The sequence below is a fragment of the Neoarius graeffei genome, chromosome 20 (assembly GCF_027579695.1).
Source record: "Neoarius graeffei isolate fNeoGra1 chromosome 20, fNeoGra1.pri, whole genome shotgun sequence".
Lineage (NCBI taxonomy): Eukaryota > Metazoa > Chordata > Actinopteri > Siluriformes > Ariidae > Neoarius > Neoarius graeffei.
Window position 1 is genome coordinate 17,958,136 of NC_083588.1, and position 14,939 is coordinate 17,973,074.

At 41.4% G+C, this 14,939-nt stretch overlaps 1 protein-coding gene across 14 annotated transcripts in view; it reads right to left on the reverse strand.

The window, feature by feature from the left end:
- Positions 1–12,810, reverse strand: part of cep112 (centrosomal protein 112) — a 507,564-nt gene extending 494,754 nt beyond the window's left edge. For 5 of the 14 annotated variants that reach the window (XM_060901366.1, XM_060901363.1, XM_060901364.1 and 2 more), the window contains exons 1-3: positions 12,733–12,810; positions 6,100–6,205; positions 5,961–5,990 (exon numbers count right to left, since the gene is read on the reverse strand). In XM_060901366.1, the coding sequence (XP_060757349.1) occupies positions 5,961–5,990; positions 6,100–6,202 (133 nt within the window). In that variant the 5' untranslated portion in view covers positions 6,203–6,205; positions 12,733–12,810. The other 9 variants (XM_060901361.1, XM_060901362.1, XM_060901358.1 and 6 more) reach the window with 8 other exon arrangements.
- Positions 12,811–14,939: the final 2,129 nt, after the last annotated feature.

Below are 14,939 nucleotides of genomic sequence, written 5' to 3' on the forward strand. Positions count from 1 at the left end.
GATCAGTCGTCCTGGTCCCTTTGCAGAAAAACAGCCCCAAAGCATGATGTTTCCACCCCCATGCTTCACAGTAGGTATGGTGTTCTTTGAATGCAACTCAGCATTCTTTCTCCTCCAAACACGACAAGTTGAGTTTTTACCAAAAAGTTCTATTTTGGTTTCATCTAACCATATGACAGTCTCCCAATCCTCTTCTGGATCATCCAAATGCTCTCTAGCAAACTTCAGATGGGCCTGGACATGTACTGGCTTAAGCAGGGGGACACGTCTGTCACTGCAGGATTTGAGTCCCTGGCGGCGTAGTGTGTTACTGATGGTAGCCTTTGTTACTTTGGTCCCAGCTCTCTGCAGGTCATTCACTAGGTCCCCCCATGTGGTTCTGGGATTTTTGCTCACCGTTCTTGTGATCATTTTGACCCCACAGGGTGAGATCTTACGTGGAGCCCCAGATCGAGGGAGATTATCAGTGGTCTTGTACGTCTTCCATTTTCTAATAATTGCTCCCACAGTTGATTTCTTCACACCAAGCTGCTTACCTATTGCAGATTCAGTCTTCCCAGCCTGGTGCAGGTCTACAGTTTTGTTTCTGGTGTCCTTTGACAGCTCTTTGGTCTTGGCCATAGTGGAGTTTGGGGTGTGACTGTTTGAGGTTGTGGACAGGTGTCTTTTATACTGATAACGAGTTCAAACAGGTTCCATTAATACAGATAACGAGTGGAGGACAGAGGAGCCTCTTAAAGAAGTTACAGGTCTGTGAGAGCCAGAAATCTTGCTTGTTTGTAGGTGACCAAATACTTATTTTACCGAGGAATTTACCAATTAATTCATTAAAAATCCTACAATGTGATTTCCTGGATTCTTTCCCCCCATTCTGTCTCTCATAGTTGAAGTGTACCTATGATGAAAATTACAGGCCTCTCTCATCTTTTTAAGTGGGAGAACTTGCACAATTGGTGGCTGACTAAATACTTTTTTGCCCCACTGTAACTTATGCAACATCCATATACATGCATGCATTTTCACTAATAAAACGTAAAAGGCTAATGAAATAATCAGATTAACTGAGACAGTCACATTCTGAAGCAAATTAAATAATCTTATACCGGTAACTTAAACACACAATACAAGTTACATGTATTAATCTAAATGCAGGTAAACAACAAGTGTTGTTTTTGATGTTTTGTATCAAAATAAGAGTCGCATCTTACCAGTCTATGCTCTCGCTTCTTAAAGACCGACCTTGTGGCTGATGGTTTTGAAACAATCTGACTTTCAGTTCTCCGTTCATTCGCTTCTTCCACGTAAGGGTGCGATATTGCTGCTGAGGCGAGCACATCCAGCGGAGAAATCAGACGGCTGGGTCCACTCATTCTCCATTTTCTCCATACCGAGTACTCCGCCATTACTGCTCGGCTCAGGCAATTACTAAAACCCGGGACAGGATGGGATGTCACTGGTTTTAGCAACAACCGCGAGGAGGTCACTACCCGAGCGATATGTCCCGTCCCGGGTTTTAGCAACAACCCTCGGCTCACACTCCGGGAGAACTGGTGCAACTGAACTTCCTTTCCTTTCCTTGTAGTTTTCTTTTCCTTTAATTGTTGGTACTGCACCCTTTTTCAATACGGGCTTATAGCCAACGCTCCTCAACAGATCAGAGGTCTCATACGAGTCTTCAGTAAAATGTGCAGAGGAGAGACCACTTCATACAGGTAGGCGCCCGAAGTGCTCGTGAACTTCTTGCAAAACGCGTCCAAATCTTTGCAGTTTGAACATTCTTGGGCCATGAATGCAACGTAAATCCACCTTCTGTCGTGTTGCTGCACCGGCCAACACATCTACGTGGCATGGGGATAAATTAGCTCAAAATGGAAGCTTGAAGTTGCAGTTAAGCTCTGTGTTTTAGTATAGCGGAAATGGCGAAGAGACCGATAGCCTTCCCGCTGTGACATCACAGGTGCCAAGGTCATTCACTCAGACCGTGACCTATATGAAATCACTTTAATCGTAAAAATTACTATTTTAGATTCATTGTTAACGCTTAAAACTATTCCTGTGCCATTCTTGAGGTTTTAGGCATTTATAAACAAAAAGTGAGGCCATGGTTCTGCGTATCTCCTTTAACAAACTGTCAGCTTCACCCCCAGAACGTCCCCGATTATTCCAGAAGCCTAAAATCAGTCCGATTGTGTTATTCAGGCTGATATGGAGGAGATTAAGCCCTTTAAAGAAAGACACTATTGGAAGAAACGGCTCTTTAAGATCTTTTTAGGATTTGTGGAAAAATTGAGAAATTGTAGTCAGTAATAAAATGTTCAAATGTCAAAATGCAGGAGTGACATCGCTCAACGTTTATTTCACTGTTCCTGTCCACTCGTGACCGCTGCATTATCTGAAATTCGGCACATTTGAAGGAGGTCATTTCCACACTCATGGGGATGAAGGCGAACTGATGTAGAGCTCATGGTGCAGTTACAATTCACAATTGTTCGCCGAAGGTGAAGGAAATATTGGTGAATAATAACAGAGATGAAGTCGAGGTTATTATTCACCGATATTCACTGAACCTGAGGCAGATAACTGTTTTAGTGTAAACACACGGGTGATTATTACTTTTTTTTTTTAAATGTTTAAATCACATTAAAAAATAATTCATTTCAAACTTCAAAAGCAGCATGCAAATGTAATAACGCCACAGCGCAGACTTGTCTCACTTATCTATACCGAGTTACATAAAATACTTTTCCCAAAGCGCGGATACGCGGCGCTCCGCCATGCTGTGCAACATCAGCACCGCGCTGTCACTTGCACCCCAAAAAAAACCCTAAATTTAACAATGTACAGTACTTTCCTCACCAAAATATCTCCTATTCCCCTCTGAAAATGAGTAATAACTAGAGAAATAAGAATAAATTGTAATATATACCGTAGGTCTAGACAATCCTGGTACTCAGGATCGTTTGTGATTTGCCCGTACAGCCGCAAATCACAAACTCCACCTTACCTTTGAATAGTTTTAGCCCAATCTTCGTAGCATCCTTAGTGCTTTCAGGAACAGCATTTTCTTTCATAATTTCAAATTCTTCCTCACTTACGGTGAAAAATTGATCGGCCGCCATTTTGCCGAGTCGCTCGAGGTGATTATCGAGAACTAGTCCGAATCTCGCAACCAATCAGCGCGTGTGATTTTCTATAATCACCTCTGGATTTGTACTAGCTAGGAATATTTAAAAGCCAACGACTGTAATGAATCGAAGCAACAAGAATAACTCGATTATTTATTTACTGATTACAACTGACTGAAAGGACATGCAACTGGGCGTAAAAAGTCATTCGTATTTTGAAACCGAGACTAGCAAGCTGACTTGCTCATAACCTCGGATACTTAAAAAAAAAAAAAAAAAACTCATCAACAACAGTAGACTTGCCCTAGATTCTGAACAAAGCTGCTCACATATTGGTGTGAGGCTACTAAATCATATCGTATCACGTTCAGAGGTATCATCAAATAAATATTGAATCGTCATAAGTTGAAATCCTAAGGTTTACATCCCACACAGCGCTCTGTTTGTTTAACACTCTGGGGTCTGAGAGTATTTTCTGGCACTAATGATTTTGGCCTGCTCTAATTTTACTGTCAATTTCAACAAATCTAAGCAGTATTTTCAAAGTCATATGACTTTTTTTTGTATTTAGTACAAGTTTAGCTACAATAATGTCTACGTACGGTAGTATGTATGTCATGATTGTACTTTTTTTTTTAAAATGACTTTGTACAAAGCAGTTTTAGAACTGTGTTGGAATGTGTGAAAAAAACATGACCTTACCTCATTGTGACGAACCGTTTTGGTCACTTGAGGTGATTCTGTTCAGTCTTTGGAATGCATCACGCACAAACTTAAATCTGCTCTGTTGATTTGGACAATTAACTGGCCATCACAAACTTTATGTCGTATTGTTTTGGGATAAAGGGTTGGCAGTGGAAGGGGTATTCAATGAGAAGAGTAAAAAATCCCATTCCATTCAATGAGAAGAGTGAAAACCTCTTCCACTGCCAACTCTTAATCCCATCAGGTCAGGTCCCAATGGGTAAGGTCATATTTTTTCCACACATTCCAACACAGTTCTAAAACTGATTTTAACAACAGCTTCAATTATCTGGTATTTGACTCTATTCAGTGTGTCTTGAAATTAACTCCTGCACCGTTTTACTCAGTTCAGAGCCACAACCACCTCTGTAATTTTGCTCCCACTCGAACTCCAAATTTTACTCTCTAAACTCAAAATAGAGCAAAATTAACTATTTTGAGGAAAATACTTTTGACTCTCGGGGGGGTAAAAAAAAAAATCGCTGTCATTTTTCCTGCGTATGCACTACATCGCACGCATATCAACCGATCTGCTCATAATAAACAGAAAAAACTGCTTGATGACACCCTGACATTCAAAGCCCGCATTGAAAATCTTAAGAAACTTAAACTGAAGCTGGGTTTTTTATTTAGAAATAAATTTTGTTTTTCTTTTGATGTTAAGAAGCACCTCGTCACTGCAACCTGTTTATCTATTTTAGACTATGGAGACTTGTTGTACATGAACGCCTCAGCTCAATGCCTGAGTAAGATTGACTCTTACCCCTTTTCCACCATATCAGTTCCAGGGCTGGTTCACAACACGTTCAACTTGCAAGCCAGTTGAGAACCAGTTTGCTTTTCCATAGCTTGCGGTGCTAAGGGAAGCCATGTCATTACGTCGCTGTATACGTCAGTTACATCGCTACGTTTGCATAAACCTTGGCGCGAATATCGAAGCAAAAACAACACGGAAGAAACAGCAGCAGCAACAACAACAACAATAATAATGGATAACTTCGCGTTTGTACAGCTGCTGCTTCTCGTCGCTTAAAAATGGCGATCTTCCGTGGTCTTGTTATTGTTGTTGGTCTTAACAACTCCGCCCCCCGCTGACGTAAGCGGTTCTTTCCTCTGGCCCAGCAGAGAGTTGGTGCTAGCCTGGAACCGGTTTTTCTGGCCCCAGAGCCAGTTCTTTGTCAGTGGAAACAGAAAACCCAGTTCCAAACTAAGCACTGGCCCCGAACCAGCCCTGGAACTGCTTTGGTGGAAAAGGGGCATCTGTGTATCATGCTGCCCTGAGGTTCATCACTAATTGTAGGGCCTTGACCCATCACTGCGAACTATATTCCCGAGTCGGATGGCCGTCGCTGTCTACCAGGAGGCTGACTCACTGGTATACCTTTATATACAAGGCAATACTTGGACCACTGCCACCCTACATCAGTAACCTAATCACACTGAGGAACCTTGACTCTTACGGCCTGTGCTCCAATGATCATTTGCTGCTCTCTGTCCCATCCGTCCGCACAGAGCAGGGAAAAAGAGCTTTTGTTTTCTCTGCCCCCACCACCTGGAACAAGCTACAAAAGGACCTAAAAATAAAAGAACTTATTCCATTGAGCGATTTTAACTCCAGACTGAGAGCACTTGAGACGGCGTCCCTGATTTGTAACTGTTTTAAATGATTTTTTTTCTTTTAATCAGACTCCTGTAAATTGTAATTTTAATTTTGTAACCTGTGCTGCCTCTTGGCCAGGACGCCCTTGTAAAAGAGATTATTAATCTCAATGGGTCTTCTCTCCTGGTAAAATAAAGGTTAAATAAAAAATAAAAATAAATATTTACACTTACTCGAGCTGATCTTTGGCAAGATTGAGTCAAAGTAAAAAAAAGGCACCACTGATCATCAGTGTCGCAGTTCTCAAGATTGAATTGAATCACTGTCCTGAATCATCTGAAGCGCATAAAATCCAAGATCAGCAGTTTCGGAAATACTCAAACCAGTCCATCCGACTCAAACCAACACCCGTGCCACAGTGAAAATCATTCTGATGTGAACATTAATTGGACGATCCGGATGATTCACCGCATGCACGGCCGATTACATACCTGCACGAATGTCCAGGTGTGCCGGTGCTCCTAATAAAGTGGACGGTGAGGGTGTATTGTTTTGAATTAAAAAAAAAAAGTCTTGCTCCAAGTAGTAAACCCACAAATACAGCTGTTTTGGTTCAGCAGGAAAACTGACCTGATTTTTCTGGAAGCCTGAGTACGTGAGGTTTCATGTCAACCAAGTAGTGATCAAAGTCAGAGTCCAGTTTCTCCAAAGAGTCCTCTTGTCTACTCATCATGTCCTGCAGAGGAAAACAGGGGGAAAGATTATTTATAAAACAAAGCTATAATGTAAACTAGAGCGGCGGCGACTACAATTATCGACACCTTTTCAGATTCACCAATAAATAATTTTACAAAAGTGACTTTCAGTTACAACAGTTATCATCGGTTAATTAATCAACCGGAAGACCCGCCTCACACTTTGACCTTGTCGTCTGATGACGCAGCTCGTTACCGGAGATGGAATTTTTTAAGCACGATCAGCAATTTGAGGAAAACCCGGACGTTATCGTCGCAGGTGAGCATGGTGGAAAGATCATGGACTCAGTTTTCCTTCTCAAATTCACTGATATTTCATGATCTCCTTGCCGAAACCTATTTCATTTTTTATCAGTTGCCATTTTGTATCTAAACGCACGTTTGAGAAGTCATGTGAGGTGTCGATAATAGTGATCACTTTCACCGGTGTCCACCATTATCGGCACGCTGTGGAATTAAGCGACGTTTATAACTGTTATGGATCGATCTTTGTGTAACATTGTTGAAGTAGATGAAGTATATTAAAAAAAAAAAGTGCTGTGATTTATAATAATTTTTTTTCTGATCCATAACAGAATGGAACATTTATATATACAGTATTTGAAATCCAATTGCAATGAATAGAATTAGACGAAAATTAAATTCCTAGCATATAAAAAAAAATTACATGCTTGAAATATTCAGATTTTTCTATTCCATTCAGTTTTGTTTTTTGTTTTTTTGTGCAGTTTGTTGTAAATATCTACCACATATTACAATATCAGTAGACATTTTATATTTTGGTTCAAGGAATGACATGCAACCTTTGATCTGGAGTTTCATGCGTTTACAATGTCAGTTGCCTGTTGACATTTATTGGTAAACTACAAAACGAGAAATTAATACAAACAACGATGAATGAACAAAATGTGATCTACGAAAATACTTAGACAAATATTAGAATTACTCCCTCATTTAGGTAAACATCGACATCAATATATTTATATTAAAATATTTTATACTAAATACAAGTTGATGGAAACAATTTTTTTAAAGATTTTTTGGGGGCTTTTTTCACCTTTATTGGATAGGACAGTGTAGAGAAAGGAAATGAGCAGGAGAGAGAGACGGGGAGCGATCGGGAAATGACCTCGGGTCGGAATCAAACTTGGGTCCCCAGATTTATGGTATGGCGCCTTATCCACCTGAGCCTGAGTTATCACCCGAGTTATCACCGCGTTGATAACTGCGGACAACAGCGTCGATAATTGTGGAACGGTATCACATGATCTGATACACTAAGTAATCGGGAATAAACTCATTTTTTTCCAGTGGAAGTCTGAGTAACTATTCATGTACAATTTGCGTACTGAAAGTCTTTTCTACTTTTGCAATGGCCGAAAAATCATTAAGGTGTCGATAACCGCTGCCGACAACGGCGTCGATAACTGCGGAACGATATCACATGATCTGATACACTAAATAATCGGGAATCAACTCTTTTTTTTTTTTTCCAGTGGAAGTTTGAGTAACTATTCATGCACAATTTACGTACTGAAAGTCTTTTCTACTTTTGCAATGGCCGAAAAATCGTTAAGGCGTCGATAACCACTGCGGACAATGGCGTCGATAACCACTGCGGACAACAGCGTCGATAACCACTGCGGACAACGGCATCGATAACTACTGCAGACAACGTCATCGATAACCACTGCGGACAACGGTATCACATGATCTGATGCACTAAGTAATTGGGAATCAACTCATTTTTTCCAGTGGAAGTTTGAGTAACTATTCATGCACAATTTATGTACTGAAAGTCTTTTCTACTTTTGCAATGGCCGAAAAATTGTTAAGGCGTCGATAACTACCGCGGACAACGGCGGCGATAACTACCACGGACAACGGCGTCGATAACTACCGCGGACAACGGTATCACATGATCTGATACACTAAGTAATTGAAAATCAACTCATTTTTTCCAGTGGAAGTTTGAGTAACTATTCATGCACAATTTATGTACTGAAAGTCTTTTCTACTTTTGCAATGGCCGAAAAATCGTTAAGGTGTCGATAACCACTGCCGACAACGGCGTCGATAACCACTGCCGACAACGGTGCCGATAACTGCCGACAACGGTGCCGATAACTACTGTGGACAACGGCGTCGATAACTGCGGAACGGTATCACATGATCCAATACACTAAGTAATCGGGAATCAACTCATTTTTTCCAGTGGAAGTCTGAGCAACTATTCATGCACAATTTACGTACTGAAAGTCTTTTCTACTTTTAAATGGCTGAAAAATCGTTAAGGTGTCGATAACCGCTGCGGACAACGGCGTCAATAACCGCTGCGGACAACAGCGTCGATAACCGCTGCGGACAACAGCGTCGATAACCGCTGCGGACAACGGTGTCACATGATCTGATACACTAAGTAATTGGGAATCAACTCATTTTTTTTTCCCAGTGGAAGTTTGAGTAACTATTCATGCACAATTTACGTACTGAAAGTATCTTCTACTTTTGCAATAGCCGAAAAATCGTTAAGGTGTCGATAACCACTGCCGACAACGGCGTCGATAACTACTGTGGACAATGGTGTCAATAACTGCGGACAAAGGTGCCGATAACTGCAGACAACGGCGTCGATAACTGCGGAACAGTATCACATGATCTGATACACTAAGTAATCGGGAATCAACTCATTTTTTCCAGTGGAAGTCTGAGTAACTATTCATGCACAATTTACGTATTGAAAGTCTTTTCTACTTTTAAATGGCCGAAAAATCGTTAAGGTGTCGATAACTGCTGCGGACAATGGTATCACATGATCTGATACACTAATGCAGGGGTTTTCAAAGTGTGGGAGAGTCAGCCCCCCCTCGGAGAGCAAATAAACAACAGCGCCCCCCTCCTTACAATTTTTGTTGTTGCTATACTTAATGTTCCATTCATATTTTTAAAAAATGGTTACACATTTTTGTAACCATTGTACACATTTTTTGTAACCATTGTACACATTTATTTTTTTCTTTTTCACATTTTAAACATCTGTGCTTTTTAAAACATCTTGTTTTACACATTTTAAACATCTCATAGCATCGTTAGCTAGCACCTCTTGGCAGACAACACACTGTGGCAGTGGAGCATCTTCAGATCCAGTCCATGAAAATCCAAACTTTAAATAATCGTGGCCATACGTCCTTCTTTTTTCAGTCCCCCAAGATTCCGCGGGCCTTTTTTGTGATTGTTGCGGGCTAAAATGGCTGATGTTGTGGGGGGGTTTCCAAAAAATTGCAATGAAAGTTGCGGTGTTTTTTAGGTTTTTGTTGCGATTACATTGCGGGAGGAAGTGAAAGTTGCGAGAAATTGTTGCGATTTTCTGTTTTTGTGATTAAAATTGAGTGATATGTTAAATATTAAGTTATTACTGAAAAACTATTGATTAAAAAAACAAAGACACTGAGAAATGGTCCTATAAACAACTTTACCAATATAAAAGATTACCAGGACTACAAAAACGCAGAAAAATAGGCTTTACTGATCCAAATGCTCCTGTTGGTTCAAAAGTTAAAGTGCAGAGAACCTCACAGCACAACATGAAGTTACCTTAAAATATAATATAAATGCCTCAGCTTTCATGTAAGAAAAAAAAAACTATTAATACTAGTACTGTGTGCAGGCAGTCTCTCCTGAAGACTAAATTAAACAATAATTATAAACTAATAAAATAAATGGCTCAGGCTTCATAGAAGAAAAAAAAAACAATTTGAACAGAATCTCACAGTATGATGCTGAAGCTGCCTAAACAATGGAAAATAAAATACCATTTTGGCAAAAATGTTGTCATCCATTAATTTCTTGTATTAAGTAAAAAAATAATGTAAAGTGCACACAGTCCTTCACTGTAAACATAACACACTTTCAGTAACAGAATTTAAGCCTATATAAACACTGACTCGCACATCATGCAATGTTGCCAGATACTGCTGACGTTTTCCAGCCCAAAATATGTTCAAAACCTGCCAAAATGCACTTGAAACCGCCCAATCTGGCAACACTGCGCACATGCTGCTTCTCTTGAACGTATACACGGAAGTAAGGCGGAAGGTAGTTTGTCGACGTCACCTCAAGACGACGCCAACGATTGGTCAAATTTGCGGGGAAGTTGCGGTGACTGGATATAATTGCAGCACCGCCCTGAATTTGCGGGGATTGGTTGAATTTGCGTTGAAGTTGCAAATCACAACATCCTGGAGGGTCTGTTTTTTTGCTTGGCCCAGACTCTGTCTCCTCACTCACGCTTTAGGTACTAAAAATCGATCCATTTTGTCTCTGGTAAAGGCTAGCTGAAGTTTGCTAAATGTCCGTAATAGTAACTCATTCTGGTTTATTTTTCCTCACGTTGCGCCCCCCCTTAAGAACTCTGGCGCCCCCCAGGGGGGGCGCGCCCCACACTTTGAAAAGCCCTGCACTAAGTAATCGGGAATAAACTCTTTTTTTTCCAGTGGAAGTTTGAGTAACTATTCATGCACAATTTACGTACTGAAAGTCTTTTCGACTTTTGCAATGGCCGAAAAATCGTTAAGGTGTCGATAACCACTGCAGACAACGGCGTCAATAACTACTGTGGACAACGGTGTCAATAACCGCAGACAACGGTGTAGATAACTGCGGACAATGGTGTCGATAACTGCCGACAACGGCGTTGATAACTGCGGACAAAGGTGTCGATAACTACTGTGGACAACGGCGTCGATAATTGTGGAACGGTATCACATGATCTGATACACTAAGTAATCGGGAATCAACTCATTTTTTCCAGTGGAAGTTTGAGTAACTATTCATGCACAATTTACGTACTAAAAGTCTTATCTACTTTTGCAGTGGCCGAAAAATCGTTAAGGCGTCGATAACCGCTGCGGACAACGGCGTCGATAACCGCTGCGGACAACGGCGTCACATGATCTGATACACTAAGTAATTGGGAATCAAATCATTTTTTCCAGTGGAAGTCTGAGTAACTATTCATGCACAATTTACGTCCTGAAAGTCTTTTCTACTTTTGCAATGGCCGAAAAATCGTTAAGGCGTCGATAACTGCTGCGGACAACGGCGTCGATAATTGTGGAATGGTATCACATGATCTGATACACTAAGTAATCGGGAATCGACTCATTTTTTCCAGTGGAAGTCTGAGTAACTATTCATGCACAATTTACATACTGAAAGTCTTTTCGACTTTTTCAATGGCCGAAAAATCGTTAAGGTGTCGATAACCACTGCAGACAACGGCGTCAATAACTACTGTGGACAACGGTGTCAATAACCGCAGACAACGGTGTAGATAACTGCGGACAATGGTGTCGATAACTGCCGACAATGGCGTTGATAACTGCGGACAAAGGTGTCGATAACTACTGTGGACAACGGCGTCGATAATTGTGGAACGGTATCACATGATCTGATACACTAAGTAATCGGGAATCGACTCATTTTTTCCAGTGGAAGTCTGAGTAACTATTCATGCACAATTTACATACTGAAAGTCTTTTCGACTTTTTCAATGGCCGAAAAATCGTTAAGGTGTCGATAACCACTGCAGACAACGGCGTCAATAACTACTGTGGACAACGGTGTCAATAACCGCAGACAACGGTGTAGATAACTGCGGACAATGGTGTCGATAACTGCCGACAATGGCGTTGATAACTGCGGACAAAGGTGTCGATAACTACTGTGGACAACGGCGTCGATAATTGTGGAACGGTATCACATGATCTGATACACTAAGTAATCGGGAATCAACTCATTTTTTCCAGTGGAAGTTTGAGTAACTATTCATGCACAATTTACGTCCTGAAAGTCTTTTCTACTTTTGCAATGGCCGAAAAATCGTTAAGGTGTCGATAACTGCTGCGGACAACGGCGTCGATAATTGTGGAACGGTATCACATGATCTGATACACCAAGTAATCGGGAATCGACTCATTTTTTTCCAGTGGAAGTTTGAGTAACTATTCATGTACAATTTACGTCCTGAAAGTCTTTTCTATTTTTGCAATGGCCGAAAAATCGTTAAGGTGTCGATAACTGTAGCCGCCGCTCTAGCTGCAGGTGCACTAAAGAGAACTGATCTGAGAGCTGAGCTACGTGGATTTTTAATTTAAAAAAAAAAAGTAGAGTCAGGATAACGCTAGCTGTGTCACTTAGCTGTTTTTAATTTCTCACTTCAAGTTAAATAAATAAGAATAAATAAATAAGAACTACAGAGTCGCTGAACCCGATAAATTAAAGCTCGCCATCTCAGGAGCGTTAAAGTCTGTGAGTGTTTAAACCCGCCGGACAGTCACTGAGGGAACAGACTCACTGCATCCGCTACCACCGAATACACTGCTCAACTCAGCATCAACACGCTATTCCACACTACACAATAGAAACACACTAAATCCACACTGCATGTTAGTATTTCTGCATTCATATAAGAGTGAAAACCAAAACGGAAACCGTATCGAACAGGTACCGAGCTGAAGAGCAACAAGTTGTTTGTAAATCAGAGCTGCCAAACGGTTCAAACCCAGCTCGCGTGAAGCCACACACAGGAACCGCAAAACAAAATGGCCGCCGGGAAACCACTGACACAAACAAAAGTCTTCACTGTGACCAAAATAATATCATGTTAAATCGGAAAAAAATATAATAATGGGCAATTCTTCAGCAGAGAGGCCAAAATTATGAAATTATTAAGATTGCCTTAACTTATCAGCTCAGTGATATTCCTAAAGTATGGAATCCAAGACAAAATGTACTGAAAACCATATTTAAAAAGCATCACCCCATTGACAGCAATGTCGCTTCAGACATACTGTATGGGTTTCCACCAAGTTCTCCAGTTTACTCGCACCTTCCAAAAACATGTCAGTCAGTGGACTGTCTGCTGTAAATTTCCGTTAAACGTATATACAGTGGGGCGACACGGTGGTGTAGTGGTTAGCGCTGTTGCCTCACAGCAAGAAGGTCCGGGTTCGAGCCCCGTGGCCGGCGAGGGCCTTTCTGTGCAGAGTTTGCATGTTCTCCCCGTGTCCGCGTGGGTTTCCTCCGGGTGCTCCGGTTTCCCCCACAGTCCAAAGACATGCAGGTTAGGTTAACTGGTGACTCTAAATTGACCGTAAGTGTGAATGGTTGTCTGTGTCTATGTGTCAGCCCTGTGATGACCTGGCGACTTGTCCAGGGTGTACCCCGCCTTTCGCCTGTAGTCAGCTGGGATAGGCTCCAGCTTGCCTGCGACCCTGTAGAACAGGATTTAGCGGCTAGAGGAGATGAGATGTATGTACAGTCCCTTGCAAAAGTATTCATCCCCCTTGGTGTTTGTCCTGTTTTGTTGCATTACAAGCTGGAATTAAAATTGATTTTTGGCACCATTTGATTTACACAACATGCCTACAACTTTAAAGGTGCACTTTTTAAAAAAAAGTGACACAAACAATAATTAAGATGAAAAAAAAACAGAAATCTGGAGTGGGCATAGGTCTATAAAGTCAATACTTTATACCGGTAGAGCCACCTTTTGCTACAATTACAACTGCGAGTCTCTTGGGGTATGTCTCTATTAGCTTAGCACATCTAGCCACTGGGATTTTTGCCCATTCCTCAAGGCAAAACTGCTCCAACTCCTTCAAGTTAGATGGGTTACATTGGTGTACAGCAATCTTCAAGTTATGACACAGATTCTCAATTGGATTGGGCTTTGACGAGGCCTTTCCAAGACATTTAAATGTTTCCATTTAAACTACTCCAGTGTAGCTTTAGCAGCATGTTTAGGGTCATTGTCCTGCTGGAACGTGAACCTTCATCCCAGTCTCAAACCTCTGGCCAACTTAAACAGGTTTTCCTCCAGAATTGCCCTGTATTTGGTGCCATCCATCTTTCCTTCAGTCCTGACCAGCTTTCCTGTCCCTGCAGATGAAAAACATCCCCACAGCATGATGCTGCCACCACCATGCTTCATTGTAGGGATGGTGTTCTCAGGGTGTTGGGTTTGCGTCACACATGGCATTTCCCATGATGGCCAAAAAGTTCCATTTTTGTCTCATTCGACCAGAGAATCTTCTTCCATGTGTTTGGCAAGTCTGCCACATGCTGTTGGGCAAACTCCAAACGTGTTTTCTTAAGCAATGGCTTTTTTCTGGCCACTCTTCCATACAGCCCCACTCTGTGGAATGTACGGCTTAAAGTGGTCCTATGGACAGATACTCCCATCTCCACTGTGGATCTTTGCAGCTCCCTCAGCGTTATCTTTGGTGTCTTTGTTGCATCCCTGATTAATGCCCTCCTTGCCCGGTCTGTGAGTTTTAGTGGGCAGCCTTCTCTTGTCAACTTTATAGTAGTGCCATATTCTTTCCATTTTGCTATAATGGATTTAATGGTGCTCCCTGGGATATTCAAAGTTTGGGATATTTTTTATAACCCGACCCTGATCTATACTTCTCCACAACTTTGTCTCTGACCTGTTTGGAGGCTCCTTGGTTTTCATGTTGCTTGCTTAGCCGTGTTGCAGAGTCAGGGTCCTTCCAGAACAGGTTGATTTATCCAGACATCATGTGACAGATCATGTGACACTGATTGCACACAGATGGATCTTAATCAACTTCATAATGTGACTGGTTGGTCCACCTCTTATTTAGGAGTTTCATAGGAAAGAGGGTGAATACCTATGCACACTCCAGATTT